Source organism: Phaseolus vulgaris, chromosome 8, assembly GCF_051622355.1.
Source record: "Phaseolus vulgaris cultivar YP4 chromosome 8, ASM5162235v1, whole genome shotgun sequence".
NCBI lineage: Eukaryota > Viridiplantae > Streptophyta > Magnoliopsida > Fabales > Fabaceae > Phaseolus > Phaseolus vulgaris.
In genome coordinates, this window is record NC_143505.1 from 59649433 (window position 1) to 59662668 (window position 13236).

Below are 13236 nucleotides of genomic sequence, written 5' to 3' on the forward strand. Positions count from 1 at the left end.
GAAATATGTTGCCAATATTTTATTTACTTGAAAATTAAGCATGAAATCCCGTTCCCATCTCGTAGCTCCAACGCAATTGCTGTTTGGGTCACAGTCCCTCAGATTCCTCCTGTGTATGCATTTCATCTCTTCTCTATTTGTTCATGGATTATGCATCTTCCTTTCTTTCTTCAAACAAATCAAATCTAAATTTTCTTTCTTTTTGAAAATTAGCAACTGGGTATTCCAAACTCTTCCTTTTTCTCAACTCAGTTTCAGTTTCTGGGTAATTCCCTGTTATTTTTAATTAAGCATCTCAAAGGGCATTTCATTCAGAAATCCAAGGATCCAAACTCTTAGTTCATTGAAAATTTACTAATCTCAGTTGACAGCATACTATGTGGGTAGGAAAGCAAATTGGGATGATCTTATAAGCTTTAGAATCACTAGCTGCAACTTAAGTTTAAGCTTCTGATGTGTTATTTATAGTGCAATTAAGTTAAACTTTACTTACTTAGAACCCTGTTAAGCTCATGCTAATGTATTTTTGTTGGGTCTTGTCATGTGCAGCAAAGCTCAAAAATGGAGGGGACTGTTTTCGCTCCTGCACTGAAAGAACTTGAGCATGTAAAGTCTGAGCAAGGAGAAATTCTGAGCAAGTCTTTCTTGGAAGCGTGCAAGCACATATTGCCAGTAATAGGTGTGTCTTGTTCATTACCGTGTTATTAGCACTTTAAAGAAAGAAGTAATAGATGCTAACATTTCCCGGAGTGTTTCCTCCATATATAATCTGTGGTGTCTTAAATGATACTATATTTGCTAAATTTAAAGGAATTATCAACTCTTTGAGCCAGGTAAGATGCATAATGTGAGTTTTTCCAAGGTGGACTTTGTTGATCCTGTTCTGTTAGCATTCATCCAGAGATTTTATTTTTCATCAATAAAATGTGGAAAATGTTTTGATTGTTTTTAATTTTGTTTTCTTGGTCTCTTAGGTATCTATATCTTCATTTCTAGATCGATGACTATTAATGTGCAGAAGTAAATTTTATTTTACAGTTTTAACTCTACAACTGTGACATATTCAACACAATAGATTGTGAACCAATGCATCCTGGTTTAGTTCTTGTTTAAGCATAAATGAATACATGTGTCATGGTTAAAAGATCTAACACTTTTCTTGTAACAGATAAGTTTGGAGCTGCTATGGCCCTTGTTAAATCTGACATAGGTGGCAACATAACGGTATGTTTTTGTGAACTGCTCATTCCGACTCTAATGTTACTGTATACTTTTTTAGATACTTTCCTGCAGCTTTGAATGTATTATTCTTCACTTCTTATGGTAACATGGTATAGCTATATATATGTATTGCATAGTATTTGGTTGTGTTTCATTTTGTTTTAATTTGTGGGTTTCTATCTGACTTACATAATAAAATGTTTTTCATTTGTTTAACGATTATAAGTGTGTACATTATCTAAGCCTTGTGATCATATCCTATTTGTTCTAATTCCGTACCTCACTGATTTTCTTGGCAGAGATTGGAAACTATGTATTCCTCCAATCCATCCAGATTCAACTACCTGTACAGTTTGGTACAGGTGGAGATTGAAACTAAAACTGCTAAATCATCATCTAGTTGCACCAATGGCCTTCTTTGGCTGACAAGGTAATGAACATCATGCAGTTGCATTTAACTTGCGTTTTCATATTGGTATGACATTCCTAAATCGTTTTTTTTGGAGAACTTTTTCTAATACAACCTCTGAAAAACACTGTTGTTGCTGTGCTTATAGTTCTTTTCTTATAACAATGGCTATATAATACTAAACAAATTTGGCATTATAGTCATTCAAACAATAATTGTTGTTGGTTGCTACTGCATAATTACTGCAGACTATGGTTGCTGCTTTACTCATACTAAACAACCTCAAAAACAAAAAAATTATATCCAAATCATTCATAATTCATCATCTTCCTCTCCAAGATCTGCAGACTATGGTTGCTGCTTACTTCTATGCGTACTGAGCTGAGGTGCTAAGGCTTCCAGCGCGGATAAACTTTCTTAGTCAGACTTGATAGGTGAGACTTGCACGAAAAAACGGATAAGAATATTAGTATGCAAGGCCTGAATCCGGTTTCACCCACAGTTCAGGCTGCAATTTGCGATTCCGAGTGTGATACAAATGATACAACACTGATTCGGGTGCCCAAACGAGTTTTCCAACAATTGTATCATGGGGTGGCGAATCGTATTGTGCTATACAAATTATGTATCATGTGATGATGATACACTATCATGCTCTAAACATATTAGTATATGATTACAGTATGAGATAGTTTCATACATAGTTTCATACATTCTAACAAAGCTCAATGAAAAGCTTTACCTTATAGCAATTACAATAGCTATGTTTTGCAAGAACATTTCTGCCTTTCAAGAGAGACAAGTGAAGATATAAGAAAGCATAAAATTAGGAAAGATAATGGGGAGAAAGTAGGGGTAGCATCTGTGAGGAAAAAGATGATAAAATTTTACTGAAGATTGCTTGACCAAGTGAGAAATATACCAATAGAAGCTCCAGTGAGAAGAGCTGGTAACATGAAGACCAATAGAAAGCCCAGTAAATAGAGGTGGATGACAGTCAAAAGGGAGGGATAGATACCATAAAAAGGATGTAGATCTAAATGACAGTTTTGTAGAATTGATTTTTGTCACAGTGCAATTCTTTTAGCTTACTCTACTCCATCATATTAGGAAACAACTTGTGTTGTCATTGTATGCAACTATGATGAATCCTTTAAATTTGGTTCATTTCGATTTTACCTTTTATTTCTTTTAATACTGTTATGAAACTTCAGCTAGTTCTGCTTATCTTTCTCAAGGTTTTGAGACTAATGTGATAATTATTTTTATTTGGTGGTCAGAGACCTTAGCTAATGAGTATTTGTTGCCATTGCCATATTTATCCTTGCAATTTTATTTATGATAAATTTTTCGCTAACCGATCAAATCTTCAGAGCAATGGATTTCTTGGTGGCTTTGTTTCGAAACTTAATTGAGCATGAAGATTGGACAATGTCCCAAGCTTGTACAGATTCCTATAACAAGACTCTGAAGAAGTGGCATGGCTGGCTTGCTAGTTCAAGCTTCAGTGTAATCTTATGTTTAATTCTTTGTTGATATAATCTTGAATATTTTGATAGAAACACCAAATCCAGCTTTTTGACTTATCGGAGGTCTATAAATCGTCTTGCAAATCTGTAGAATGTCAATGGCTGGGCATTGAAATAGTCTTCCTAGAAAATCCTGTTAAGTTGACCATGTGCATCATTGTGTTGTCAATTTTCTACAACCTTTGCACTTCATCACGTCAGTGCTTCAGATTCATTGTTGTATGAAATACGTTTAACTATCAATATTATTACTTTATTTGTCCTAATTTCCTGTATTTAGACATTTTAGCATTAAGGTTTCTAAATAAATGACCCGAATGTCCTCCTGATCATGTAAAACATTACACCAACAATGAAATAAGCTTGCATCTTCTAGTTTCTTTGCACTTTACGTTAGTCTATGTAATTTAAGTTAAAGAATTTAAATACCGTGCAATTTTTTTTAACTATGAAGTGAATGTACATTGTATGAAACTGAATATGGTTTTGGGCTGTGTACTAAACATTTGACCTGCAGGTTGTCATGAAGCTTGCTCCTGGTAGGAAGAAGTTCATGGAGGTGATAGGAGGCACCGGCGATATCAATGCTGACATTGATAAATTTTGTACATCCTTTTCTCCTCTACTTGAAGAAAATCACAAGTTTCTGGTAAGAAATAAGATATATTGGATCATTTTTATGCTTGAAGATGATCATAGAATGACAATGATTTTATATTATCTTATTCTCAGTGGTGTATGTTAGCAACTTCATATTTTAAACCTTTTATCCAGGAACTCATCAAACTTCTCTTTCTGAACAGGCTCGTCTTGGCTTGGATGACATGAAAGCATCATAAACCACAGATTCATGGTCAGAAATTTTCGATGAGTAGCTCTTACATGCTCTTATCAATTTTACTGGCACAAATATACAAACACTGACTTTCATCTTGTGTTAAATTGTAAGAACACTAAGTACTGTATTTGGATCTTACACTGTATCTTTGAGATATCAAAGTTGGTCACCATTAGTTAGTTTATTACAAAGGTTAAGGCTAATGGTTGGTTGTTTAGAGCTTGTTTTCTGAAATACAGTATAAAGTTGGTCACTTTTTGTATTTAAACTTGTGTTAAAAAAATTAGACCGTGGAACTCGTGGTTCCTATTGGTGGGTTGGCTTTGATCTCCCACGTTCGCATCATAATTCCTTGACTCATTTGTGTAACTCTCACAAGCTGTTTTTGCTCCTCAAAGTCCCCCATAGCTGAAAAATTCAAAATCGAATACAGATGATATTTTTTTCTGAGAAAACCTCACATCTGCATATAGGATATGTTGTATTGAATATTTCTTTCTCTAATACATCATGTCCTTTTCCATTGTAGCTCGCCACCCTATTGGGAGTCTTATTTTTGGTTTACTTTTTTTTAAACAAAAAATAATAAATAAATATGGATTACTTAAGAGAATAAAAAAAAAACAAGACATTATACCTTTTTCTAACCCAAACCCTCAGTAAATACTCTTTGTTATAACATGATTTGGTTTAATGTACTCCAATACTTCCATGATTTGGTGTGATTTCACTAAAAGAAGTGATAATTATCTATAAATTTGAATTCGTAAATAAATTAAAATTTGCATACGAATTTTATGTATGGATTGTTATTTACATATAAAATTGAATTACATAATTTTAGCATGTTGAAGTAGAACTTCTTTTGAAAGATATTATCACTATATAATGATGGTAATAGAATCGATAGGTAATATTACGAAAATAATTTATTAAAACATTAAAATTAATATTATAATTATTATTATTAATGATTTCATTATTATTATTAATAATATTCATATTAATAATAATATTCATATTAATAATAATATTCCTTCCATTAAGTCACTCCATCTTGCTTTCCTCGATCTTCTACTTTATACCATTCCATCTCTTGTTGGTGTTATTGTTATATAAAGACCTCAAGCACCTCTCATCCCATCTTTCAAATTCACCATATAATTGTTAGAAAACTGTTAGATCATATTCAAAAGTGTTTCTTCCTCTCTCAATATATAACTATTGTTCGTAGAAGAGTGTTTTGAAGGTTTTTTTTATTAGCAAAATAAATAAATAAATAAATAAATAAATATAAACCCCTTAAGAGTGCTCATAATCTTACCAGAATCAGCCAACACAAATCAAGCACCTAAACATAACACTGCGTCCAAACCTTAAAACACAACCAAAAACTAACAAAGATTTTTTATTTCCATGAAAACAAATTCTCCATTTATGTGTTAGAGAGCTAATCTCCATTTTTTTTAAATGTTTACACATTTAAACTTACAATATTCTTCCACCTATTTTGGTAATAAAATTTTATAGATATATACAGTTTTCTATGATATTTTGCTCAATGGTATATATATATAAAAGAAACCAGGACTTTAATTTATAACAAAGTTTAAAACAAAGAAATGCTAAGCTTAAAACTTCAACCCAACATTTCTCTTATAAATAGTGTATCGGTAAAAAGTAGTCACGTCACTCGATATCGATGACTGATCGGATTATCAAATAGAAAATAAAAAGATATGCGATAAATCAGATAATATCCTATAAATCCGGTAACCATGCGATAAATAAGGTAATACTGTCTCATTATTAGATCCGGTTCATAAATGAAACAATTCACTATTAACACTATAAATAAGCATTGCTACAAGAATAAGGTACATTTTTATCAATATATCACTCACTCATATACAGAACACTTGTTTGATCGTCTGAGAATCTTTTACAGGTTAACTTCCAACCGAGTATTAAAGAACGAACACAAGAAGAGGAAGGAGAAATGACCGAACACCAAAGAGTAAATATGAGAATGAAGGTGAAGGATGAGAGACAATTGTTCGAGTCACTAACAGATACTATCTAGAACCTATAACCCTGTACAATTACAAATAGAAGCTTTATGTTTTTTATGATTTCACTAATCACATATAATATTTTCTGTAGTTAAATGGAAAGTGCGACAAGAAAATTGGTGTGGCAACTTTATGAGCTTAATCTTCAAGAAAGGCATTGCTTAATTTTTTTACAGCTAGTTAAGCCATATTTAAACTGCATTATAAGATTTTTTGGATACAGTTCTTGTATTTAGGCTTATAAAAGTTTGGAACATCCTTAAAGTATCAGTTTCATTTAATATATTTACTAATTGCTGATGAAAAAAGTAACTTATTAGCTCCCAATCTGCCAACCTTCCATTGCCATCTTCTTTAGTTTACTTAAGCATGATTACAAGAACGAATGATGTTGCTGTTGTGTCTCCCTTTTTCAAGCAAGAAACTCCAACCACTCTAACCCTCATCGTGGAGTTCACGTATTTATTAATGATTAATAAAGATATTGTTAGAAAACTTAGTACGAAATAAAGCGATGATATTTGGTACTTGAAATCAATTGAAAAATATAATAACTTTTAAAAAAGTTAGATAATATTAATTAAAATTTAAAAAACTAATTAGAATTTATAAAATATAAACTGGGATACTCAACTTGAATCATTTGATTTAAAGTCTTTTAAACTTTGACTTAAAATAAAATATTAACGTTTTTATTTAAATTTTTAAATTATAATATAAAAAATAATATTATGATATTATGAATGGAACAACTTATTGATATTACAATAAAATGAAAAACTAGCTTCCAAATTAAAGTGTGACTCAATATGGGATGCTAATAGATTATAAAACAACATGAATTTTAATATTTTTAATGAGTTAAAAATACATAAAGCTATTTTAAAATTTATTTATTTTATTATATAAAGTGTTTGAGTTGGTTTGGGCCAATATTAAATTTGAAAAGATTAAAAAAAATATTTATACTAAATGAGATAATATTAATGTATTTCAGTGATTTCTTCATCAATAATAACATTCAAAAGCCCGTCATTTTCTTGCTTCCCAAAGTTATGTTTGAAACTCAATTTTTAACTTTGAAACTCAATCGCTAAGCTATTTCACTTTCCCAAGCGAACGACAAATCTCAAATACAACTCAATCTCTTCACCTTTCTTCCAAAAAATTCTTTCTATGATAGTATAAGGGATATATTAATGTATTAAATGTATTAAATAACACAGTAATCTATTAATGTGTTGGAACTGATATATAACAGTGTAGAATCCTAGCAAGCTCATAACATAGCATTTGTTTATGTGATGACAAACAGCACATGCAGAAGTTACATAACATTTGTTTAAGTGTTCCAATTTTAGTGGCTTTTAAGGTTACGTGTTATCCCTCTTATCTTCAAGTGCCACACTCTCAACAACCATTTAAAACTTCAAAACATTTTAACACCTTTGCCATTTAAAATTAGAATAATATGTAATGAGAAAACAGATGATGGCAACAGAGAGGACATGCAGCACGATAACACTTATAATGCTGCTTTGTTTTTACTTGTTACATCATATTTATCAATTGCTTTACGCTGAAACAAGGGTATTCCTGGTAGTTTTCAATACCAATAGTAAAGAAGTTCCAACTCCATAACACTATAAATAGGTGCCTCTAAGAGGAATGTAAGCATCCTCAAATCATATATCCCTCTATTTCTTGCTTTAAGAAAGATGGCTTACATCAATGCTGCATTTCGTTCATCAAGAGATCATGAAGTGTATTTCTTCACGAAGGACAAGTATGTGCGGGTGTATTACACCCCTGGAAGAACTGATGATAAGATTTTGACTAGTCTGCGTTTGATTAGTATTGGTTTTGAATCACTAGAAGCAACGTTCTTTGCAGAACCTGGAATTGACTGTGCCTTCGACACTGAAGGCAACAATGCATATGTGTTCTCAACCAAATATTGTGCCTACATAGACTACGCTCCAGGTACAGCAAATGACAAGATTCTCTCAGGTCCTACCACAATTGCTAAGATGTTTCCCGTCTTCAAAAACACAGTGTTTGAGAATGGTATAGACTCTGCATTCAGGTCAACCAAAGGAAAAGAAGTTTACCTATTCAAGGGCAATAAGTATACTCGCATAGCCTATGATTCCAAGCAGCTTCTTGGCACCATTCGTAACATTGCTGATGGGTTTCCTGTTTTGAAAGGTACGATCTTTGAAAGTGGAATTGATGCGTGCTTTGCTTCCCATGAAAAGTCTGAAGCTTACCTTTTCAAAGGAGATAAGTATGTGCGTATCAAATTCACCCCAGATGCAACTGATGACGTTCTTCTGGGGAATGTGAGGCCTATCCTTGATGGTTGGCCTTGTCTTAGAGGCATTTTGCCTGTCAGCTAAAGAAGGGTTCACTCTACCATCATCATCAACCACCTTATCCTCATCACAAAACATGGTCTCATAATATGCTACAAATAAAGCTTCCATTACCAAAGCTTGTTTCTGTCTCTTTAATGTAACATTAGGAATGGAAGCCATATTCCTTTCCTAATGTAACAAGTCTGATGTTTGTCTTTCCTTTCCTGTCTTTATTTCTTATCTTCATGTAATTCGACACAATAATAAATAAAAGTGGGTGGTTTGGTTTAATACAATTGATTATTATAGTTTTAATTTAATCCATAAAAAAATATTTTTTTGTGACTTTATAGATAATTGTTATCAAAATCTAATTTTAGTAAAGATGCCTCTAATTTTTCTTGCAAAAGTCTCAATAACCATACATATTCTATACTGCATTATCTTTTAATGTTTAAAAAGATAAAACAAATTAACTAGTTTTTGGAGAGGTAGAAAGATTTGTTTTTCAAATATGGAGTTGTATTATTCTGCCATCTTCAAAGAGTTAGGAAACACTTCTTTGAAATTTGTGAATGAATGAATACACACTTTCTATTGCAACTTCCTCTTCTTTTAATTTCTTGCTTTCTCGTAAACAAGTTATCAAATTTGTCTGTCATTTTTCTAATTTTAATTTCTCTTTCATTTAATGGCATGGAAATTTGTTAAGGTTCGTGACTTTGTCCTTGTGATTTGGTGGTGAATTCGTATTAATTAGTGGACCATGGTGAGCTGAGTCAACCTAGCTTGACTCAAAATTAAGATGCCTTCATTGTATCAGCAAGAAAGAACTCTCGCTTAAGCCAGGTTTGTTGATATGCAACATATTTTTCTTAGGTTTAGTTCATTGATTCTACTTAATGTAGAATAATCCATAGATGTGGATTCTAGGAACACGTATGATTTGTTGATTCTCCAATTCTATTCTTCAAAACCTATTTTCTAGATAATATCTATTAAGGGATTAGAGGTCTAATATAGAAATTAAGCATAAACTATTTAAGGAATTAGATTTTGAGAACAAAAATGTAAGAATTGAATATGCATTTAGAGATCTCTCAATTATATCCGTAGAGGCATAAATGAAGATAAATCCTGACACTGTTTGCATTTATATTTTTTCCGTTTACTCTTATGCTCATAAGCTGTTTGCGAAAATTCCTGAAAAGTGTTCTTTAACAAATTCACTTTGTTTGGTTGTCTCTCTAATTTAGTTATTAGTAACCTGCTTATTCAGATTATTTGGTTGTCTTAGCTAGTAACAAAACATTCATTGCCAAATATCACACCAATCCTTTGGAGACCATATAATATTCATCGAATATTTCAGAATTTGCTTTGCTTCTAAAGCTCCACCACTACCCAGAGCAATTGTTGAATCAGAGAGTTTTTTGGTGAGGTTTTCCACTCTATCTATCACTCACTGGATTTGTGTTGGTATCGTTCCTTCTCAAGACCACGACGGTTTTGGAAGTGCGATAATCGAGTGTTCCTCTATGAATGGTGGTCGTGGAAAGAGTTTTCCCGTGAACCACAGCTGAGTGCCAACCAAGATGAAAACGAACTTTGTAAACTGAAAGAAAATTTTCACCACATAGTCGACACAGTTTTTTTTTGTTCTTTCTCAACTAAAACACAAACTACAGTCCCAATCTCAACTTTTGCTTAGACTTGAGCTATACCAATAGGAAATGAAAAGGAAAAAATAGAAACAAGTGCTTACAATTGTAAGTAGAAAACATAGGACATATACTACAAGCCATACATCTGTTTAGAACTACTTTTATGATAATAAAAAGGATCATATTTTAGTTCGAACAAGCTTTAATAGTCTACCTTTCTCTTTTAAGTGATTCATTTTCGTTCCTCCGAGAAAACATATGTCGAGTTGGTTTTGGATATCAAACATTCCATATCTAATATGTTTAAAAGCATCGTTACCAAGAATATTCAGAAACCTCCCAATGAAGCTTCCGTATGCTGGCAACAAGATGTTTTGTAGTGACATAATTATTTGTTCCCTTTGCTGCATATCAAGGACAACCCATTCAGATTGAGTACTACATAAATGCTCAAAGTCATTGTTGAACAAATTGATGTTGCTTTTCAGTGACTCTGCGTAAGCATTAGGCTCCACTAACTTATAGTTCTCTGGCTTCAAATACTCCAGTACTGTATTCCAAGTACGTAGATAAAGTTTGCGGTTTTGCCAAACTTTTCCACCGTATTTTTCGAACCATTTTGCGCTTAGCTCTACAAACCTCCAATTATTCATCATGAAAAGGTAGCGCTTTGCAGGACTCATTCTTTTGCTCTCTGCCACCAATTTTCTATCCAAATGCTTCATTATTCGATCAATATACACAGAAGATGAAGATGTTCTTGCCACATTATGCTTCGAGGTCTGTTGGGACAGACAAGTAGAAATGAGATAGCTAATGACATTAACGGTCATCATATGAACCCCGCAACTATAGGCCATTGCCCTGGCGTTTGGGTGAAGGATCAAAAGATTTCTCACTCTCATAAAATTGGCCATGCTTGCTTCTCCTAGTTCGTCTTGGGATATTGCCATTGCCATTGCTTTCTTTACCAGTGACTCTGTAAACAATGATTCAAACGAAGGAATTATGCCACCCCATGCCTGAAGCATGCCAAGGATTTCGAACAAACGCCAGTTCGAATGGATTCCACTCGCAGTCACAACGGCAATGTTCAGCAATTGAATGGTAGCTCCCCGAAAAACATCTGTCAAACAAAGATTAGCAACAGAAGGGAACCCGCCAAAGACGCCATCACAAAGTCGTCTCTCACTGGGGACAAGTATCTCAAGAGCGACCTCCACAGCCTTAATCCGTCTTCCTATAAAGTAATCTTTAAATTCCACGCCTTTACCGTTCTCCTTGGTGTTGATCTCTGGGAACCCTAATACTTTCATTAAGCACTCCTTTAAGCTTTCCCTCCGCCAGTTACAGTACACCTCGCAACACTCCTTTGTCAACCCAACATCCATCATCTGCTTTATAGTTTTGCGAAGGTCATTGATTTTTCCCAATTGCAGCGCATCGATCACAAATTATGGTCGATTACTTGTAGTTTAGAATCATCTTCAAGGCATTCCTTCACATGCTTGAAAAGCGTGTTGGCGAGATTGGAATTGTCCTCCCCAAGGGCCTCAGCACAATCCACGAGATGTTGCATCGTAATAGCATGATTGATATCAATAACTACAGGATGCTCATCTTGGATTCCAGAATCATCGTATGATGTTGTATCTAATGATGAACGAAGAGCAATAAGGGCATAGCTGAAACCTACTCCAACAATAGCTAGTGCCAATTTAATCTTCATGAGTAGTAGTATTAGACATCCCAGGAAGAAATTTAAAAGATCAACTTCAAAACCGCACTGAGTTTGCCTTGAGAGGCTGAATGACATCATAGCAAAGGCAACACAGGAAATCAAGCTATATACATCTGGTTTTCCATTCCCAGCTTTATCACTGAAATAGGAATACAGTGATGTGATGGTCAAGAGCAATAGTGCTGAATGAGCTTTGAATCGGAGAGACGTTGATCGTGGGCATACCTTTGCATGTAGACTCCAAAAACAGACCAAGAGACTAAAAACAGTGTAGAGAAAGATCTTGAACAAGCTCCACTCTCCGAATAGACTGGTGAAGGAGGAGCTGCAAGCATAACAAAGAACTCCAACAACGGTTGAAAAAAAGCCTACAAATCTCCATACTGCTACCTGCCTTAACCATCTCGTGAGTTGGATTTCCAAAGGAGTCATGTTTTATCTGAAGTGAGTCTTTAAGAATTGTTTTGGCAACAGGTATACTAAAGGGTTTTATGCCTGGTGTGAAAGCTCATACTCCCTTTTTTGCAGACGAAATTTCGAGGAAAACCCAAGTCTAGTCCTAAGTATTATATTTAGACTTCTTGCAATTCTTTTGGCTCCTTATAAAGTAGTTTCTGGATTATATAATCCGGAAATATATTTGAAAAAAAACTTCTGAATTATATTTCGGATTACATAATCTGGAAACTAATCATGTATTTGAAAAAAGTTTTCAAATTATGTAATCTGGAAGCTAATTACGAATTTAAGAAAAGACGTTCGAAATATTACAGAAGGATATTTTTGAAAAAAATTTATAGAAATAAAAGAAGAATATATGAAGGTAGAGGAAAAAATAGTCTTATATTTATCATTATATGCTTGAAATCCAACCCAACTGAAATCGTGAGTCATTAACATTTTTTTTAAATAAAATCGTGTCAACAAGTCAACTTACCCAAAAATATAAATAAATAAAATATCTATTCTTGTAATAAATAATAGAAATTGCACAATTTTATTAAAAACCCACAAAAATATCATCCAACAAGAAATAGAAAATTAACATTGGTCTATACAAAAGTAAAAAAAATTGACACTAGCTATTATTAGCGTTAGAAGACTCTAAAAGCATGGATTGTGCAACACTAATAGACTCAGTCAAATCAATATTAACAACAATGTTATAAATAAAATTAAAATAATATTAATTAAACTTAGCATCAGTTCCTCCAATTATACAATGGTTGGGCACCTGTATAATTATAATAGTTAATCTATGTATTTTTTTTTGCGTGGATTTATTGCAATAAAGAATAAAAAGAAAATGAATTGAAATTGATAATTAAAAAAGTAAAAAATAGATAATGAAAACATAAAAGTTCAAAAAGTATCCAATTCACGAGTAAGACCTAATTAAAAGAAC

The 13236-nt window shown here is 33.0% G+C and overlaps 2 protein-coding genes and 1 pseudogene across 4 annotated transcripts; 2 read left to right on the top strand and 1 right to left on the bottom strand.

Annotated features, from left to right (window-relative positions):
- LOC137826831 (glycolipid transfer protein 1) lies at positions 1 to 4345 on the top strand. 3 transcript variants are annotated; one of them, XM_068632977.2, is made up of 7 exons: positions 1 to 113; positions 550 to 679; positions 1169 to 1224; positions 1521 to 1651; positions 3004 to 3139; positions 3677 to 3808; positions 3963 to 4345. In XM_068632977.2, the coding sequence occupies exons 2-7, from the start codon at positions 562 to 564 to the stop codon at positions 3996 to 3998; spliced, it is 609 nt and encodes a 202-aa protein (XP_068489078.1). In that variant the 5' UTR covers positions 1 to 113; positions 550 to 561; the 3' UTR covers positions 3999 to 4345. The 3 variants fall into 3 exon arrangements, 2 of the variants coding, with proteins under 2 accessions (XP_068489078.1, XP_068489077.1); XM_068632976.2 differs by having other exon boundaries at positions 106 to 265; XR_016514530.1 differs by lacking the exon at positions 3004 to 3139 and having other exon boundaries at positions 106 to 265.
- Positions 4346 to 7744: 3399 nt separating this feature from the next.
- On the top strand, positions 7745 to 8722 carry LOC137826521 (albumin-2). The gene has a single exon (XM_068632512.2). It carries the CDS (start codon positions 7788 to 7790, stop codon positions 8466 to 8468), a length of 681 nt encoding a protein of 226 aa, XP_068488613.1. The 5' UTR covers positions 7745 to 7787; the 3' UTR covers positions 8469 to 8722.
- A 1527-nt stretch (positions 8723 to 10249) lies between these two features.
- On the bottom strand, positions 10250 to 12364 carry LOC137826599 (exocyst complex component EXO70B1-like; annotated as a pseudogene).
- Positions 12365 to 13236: the final 872 nt, after the last annotated feature.

Coding starts and splice junctions, on each gene's coding strand:
- LOC137826831 (XM_068632976.2), top strand. CDS start 116: ATGCATTTCATCTCTTCTCTATTTGTTCATGGATTATGCATCTTCCTT. Junction 266..549: donor AACTCAGTTTCAGTTTCTGG/GTAATTCCCTGT, acceptor TGTCATGTGCAG/CAAAGCTCAAAAATGGAGGG. Junction 1,652..3,003: donor GGCCTTCTTTGGCTGACAAG/GTAATGAACATC, acceptor TCAAATCTTCAG/AGCAATGGATTTCTTGGTGG.
- LOC137826521 (XM_068632512.2), top strand. CDS start 7,788: ATGGCTTACATCAATGCTGCATTTCGTTCATCAAGAGATCATGAAGTG.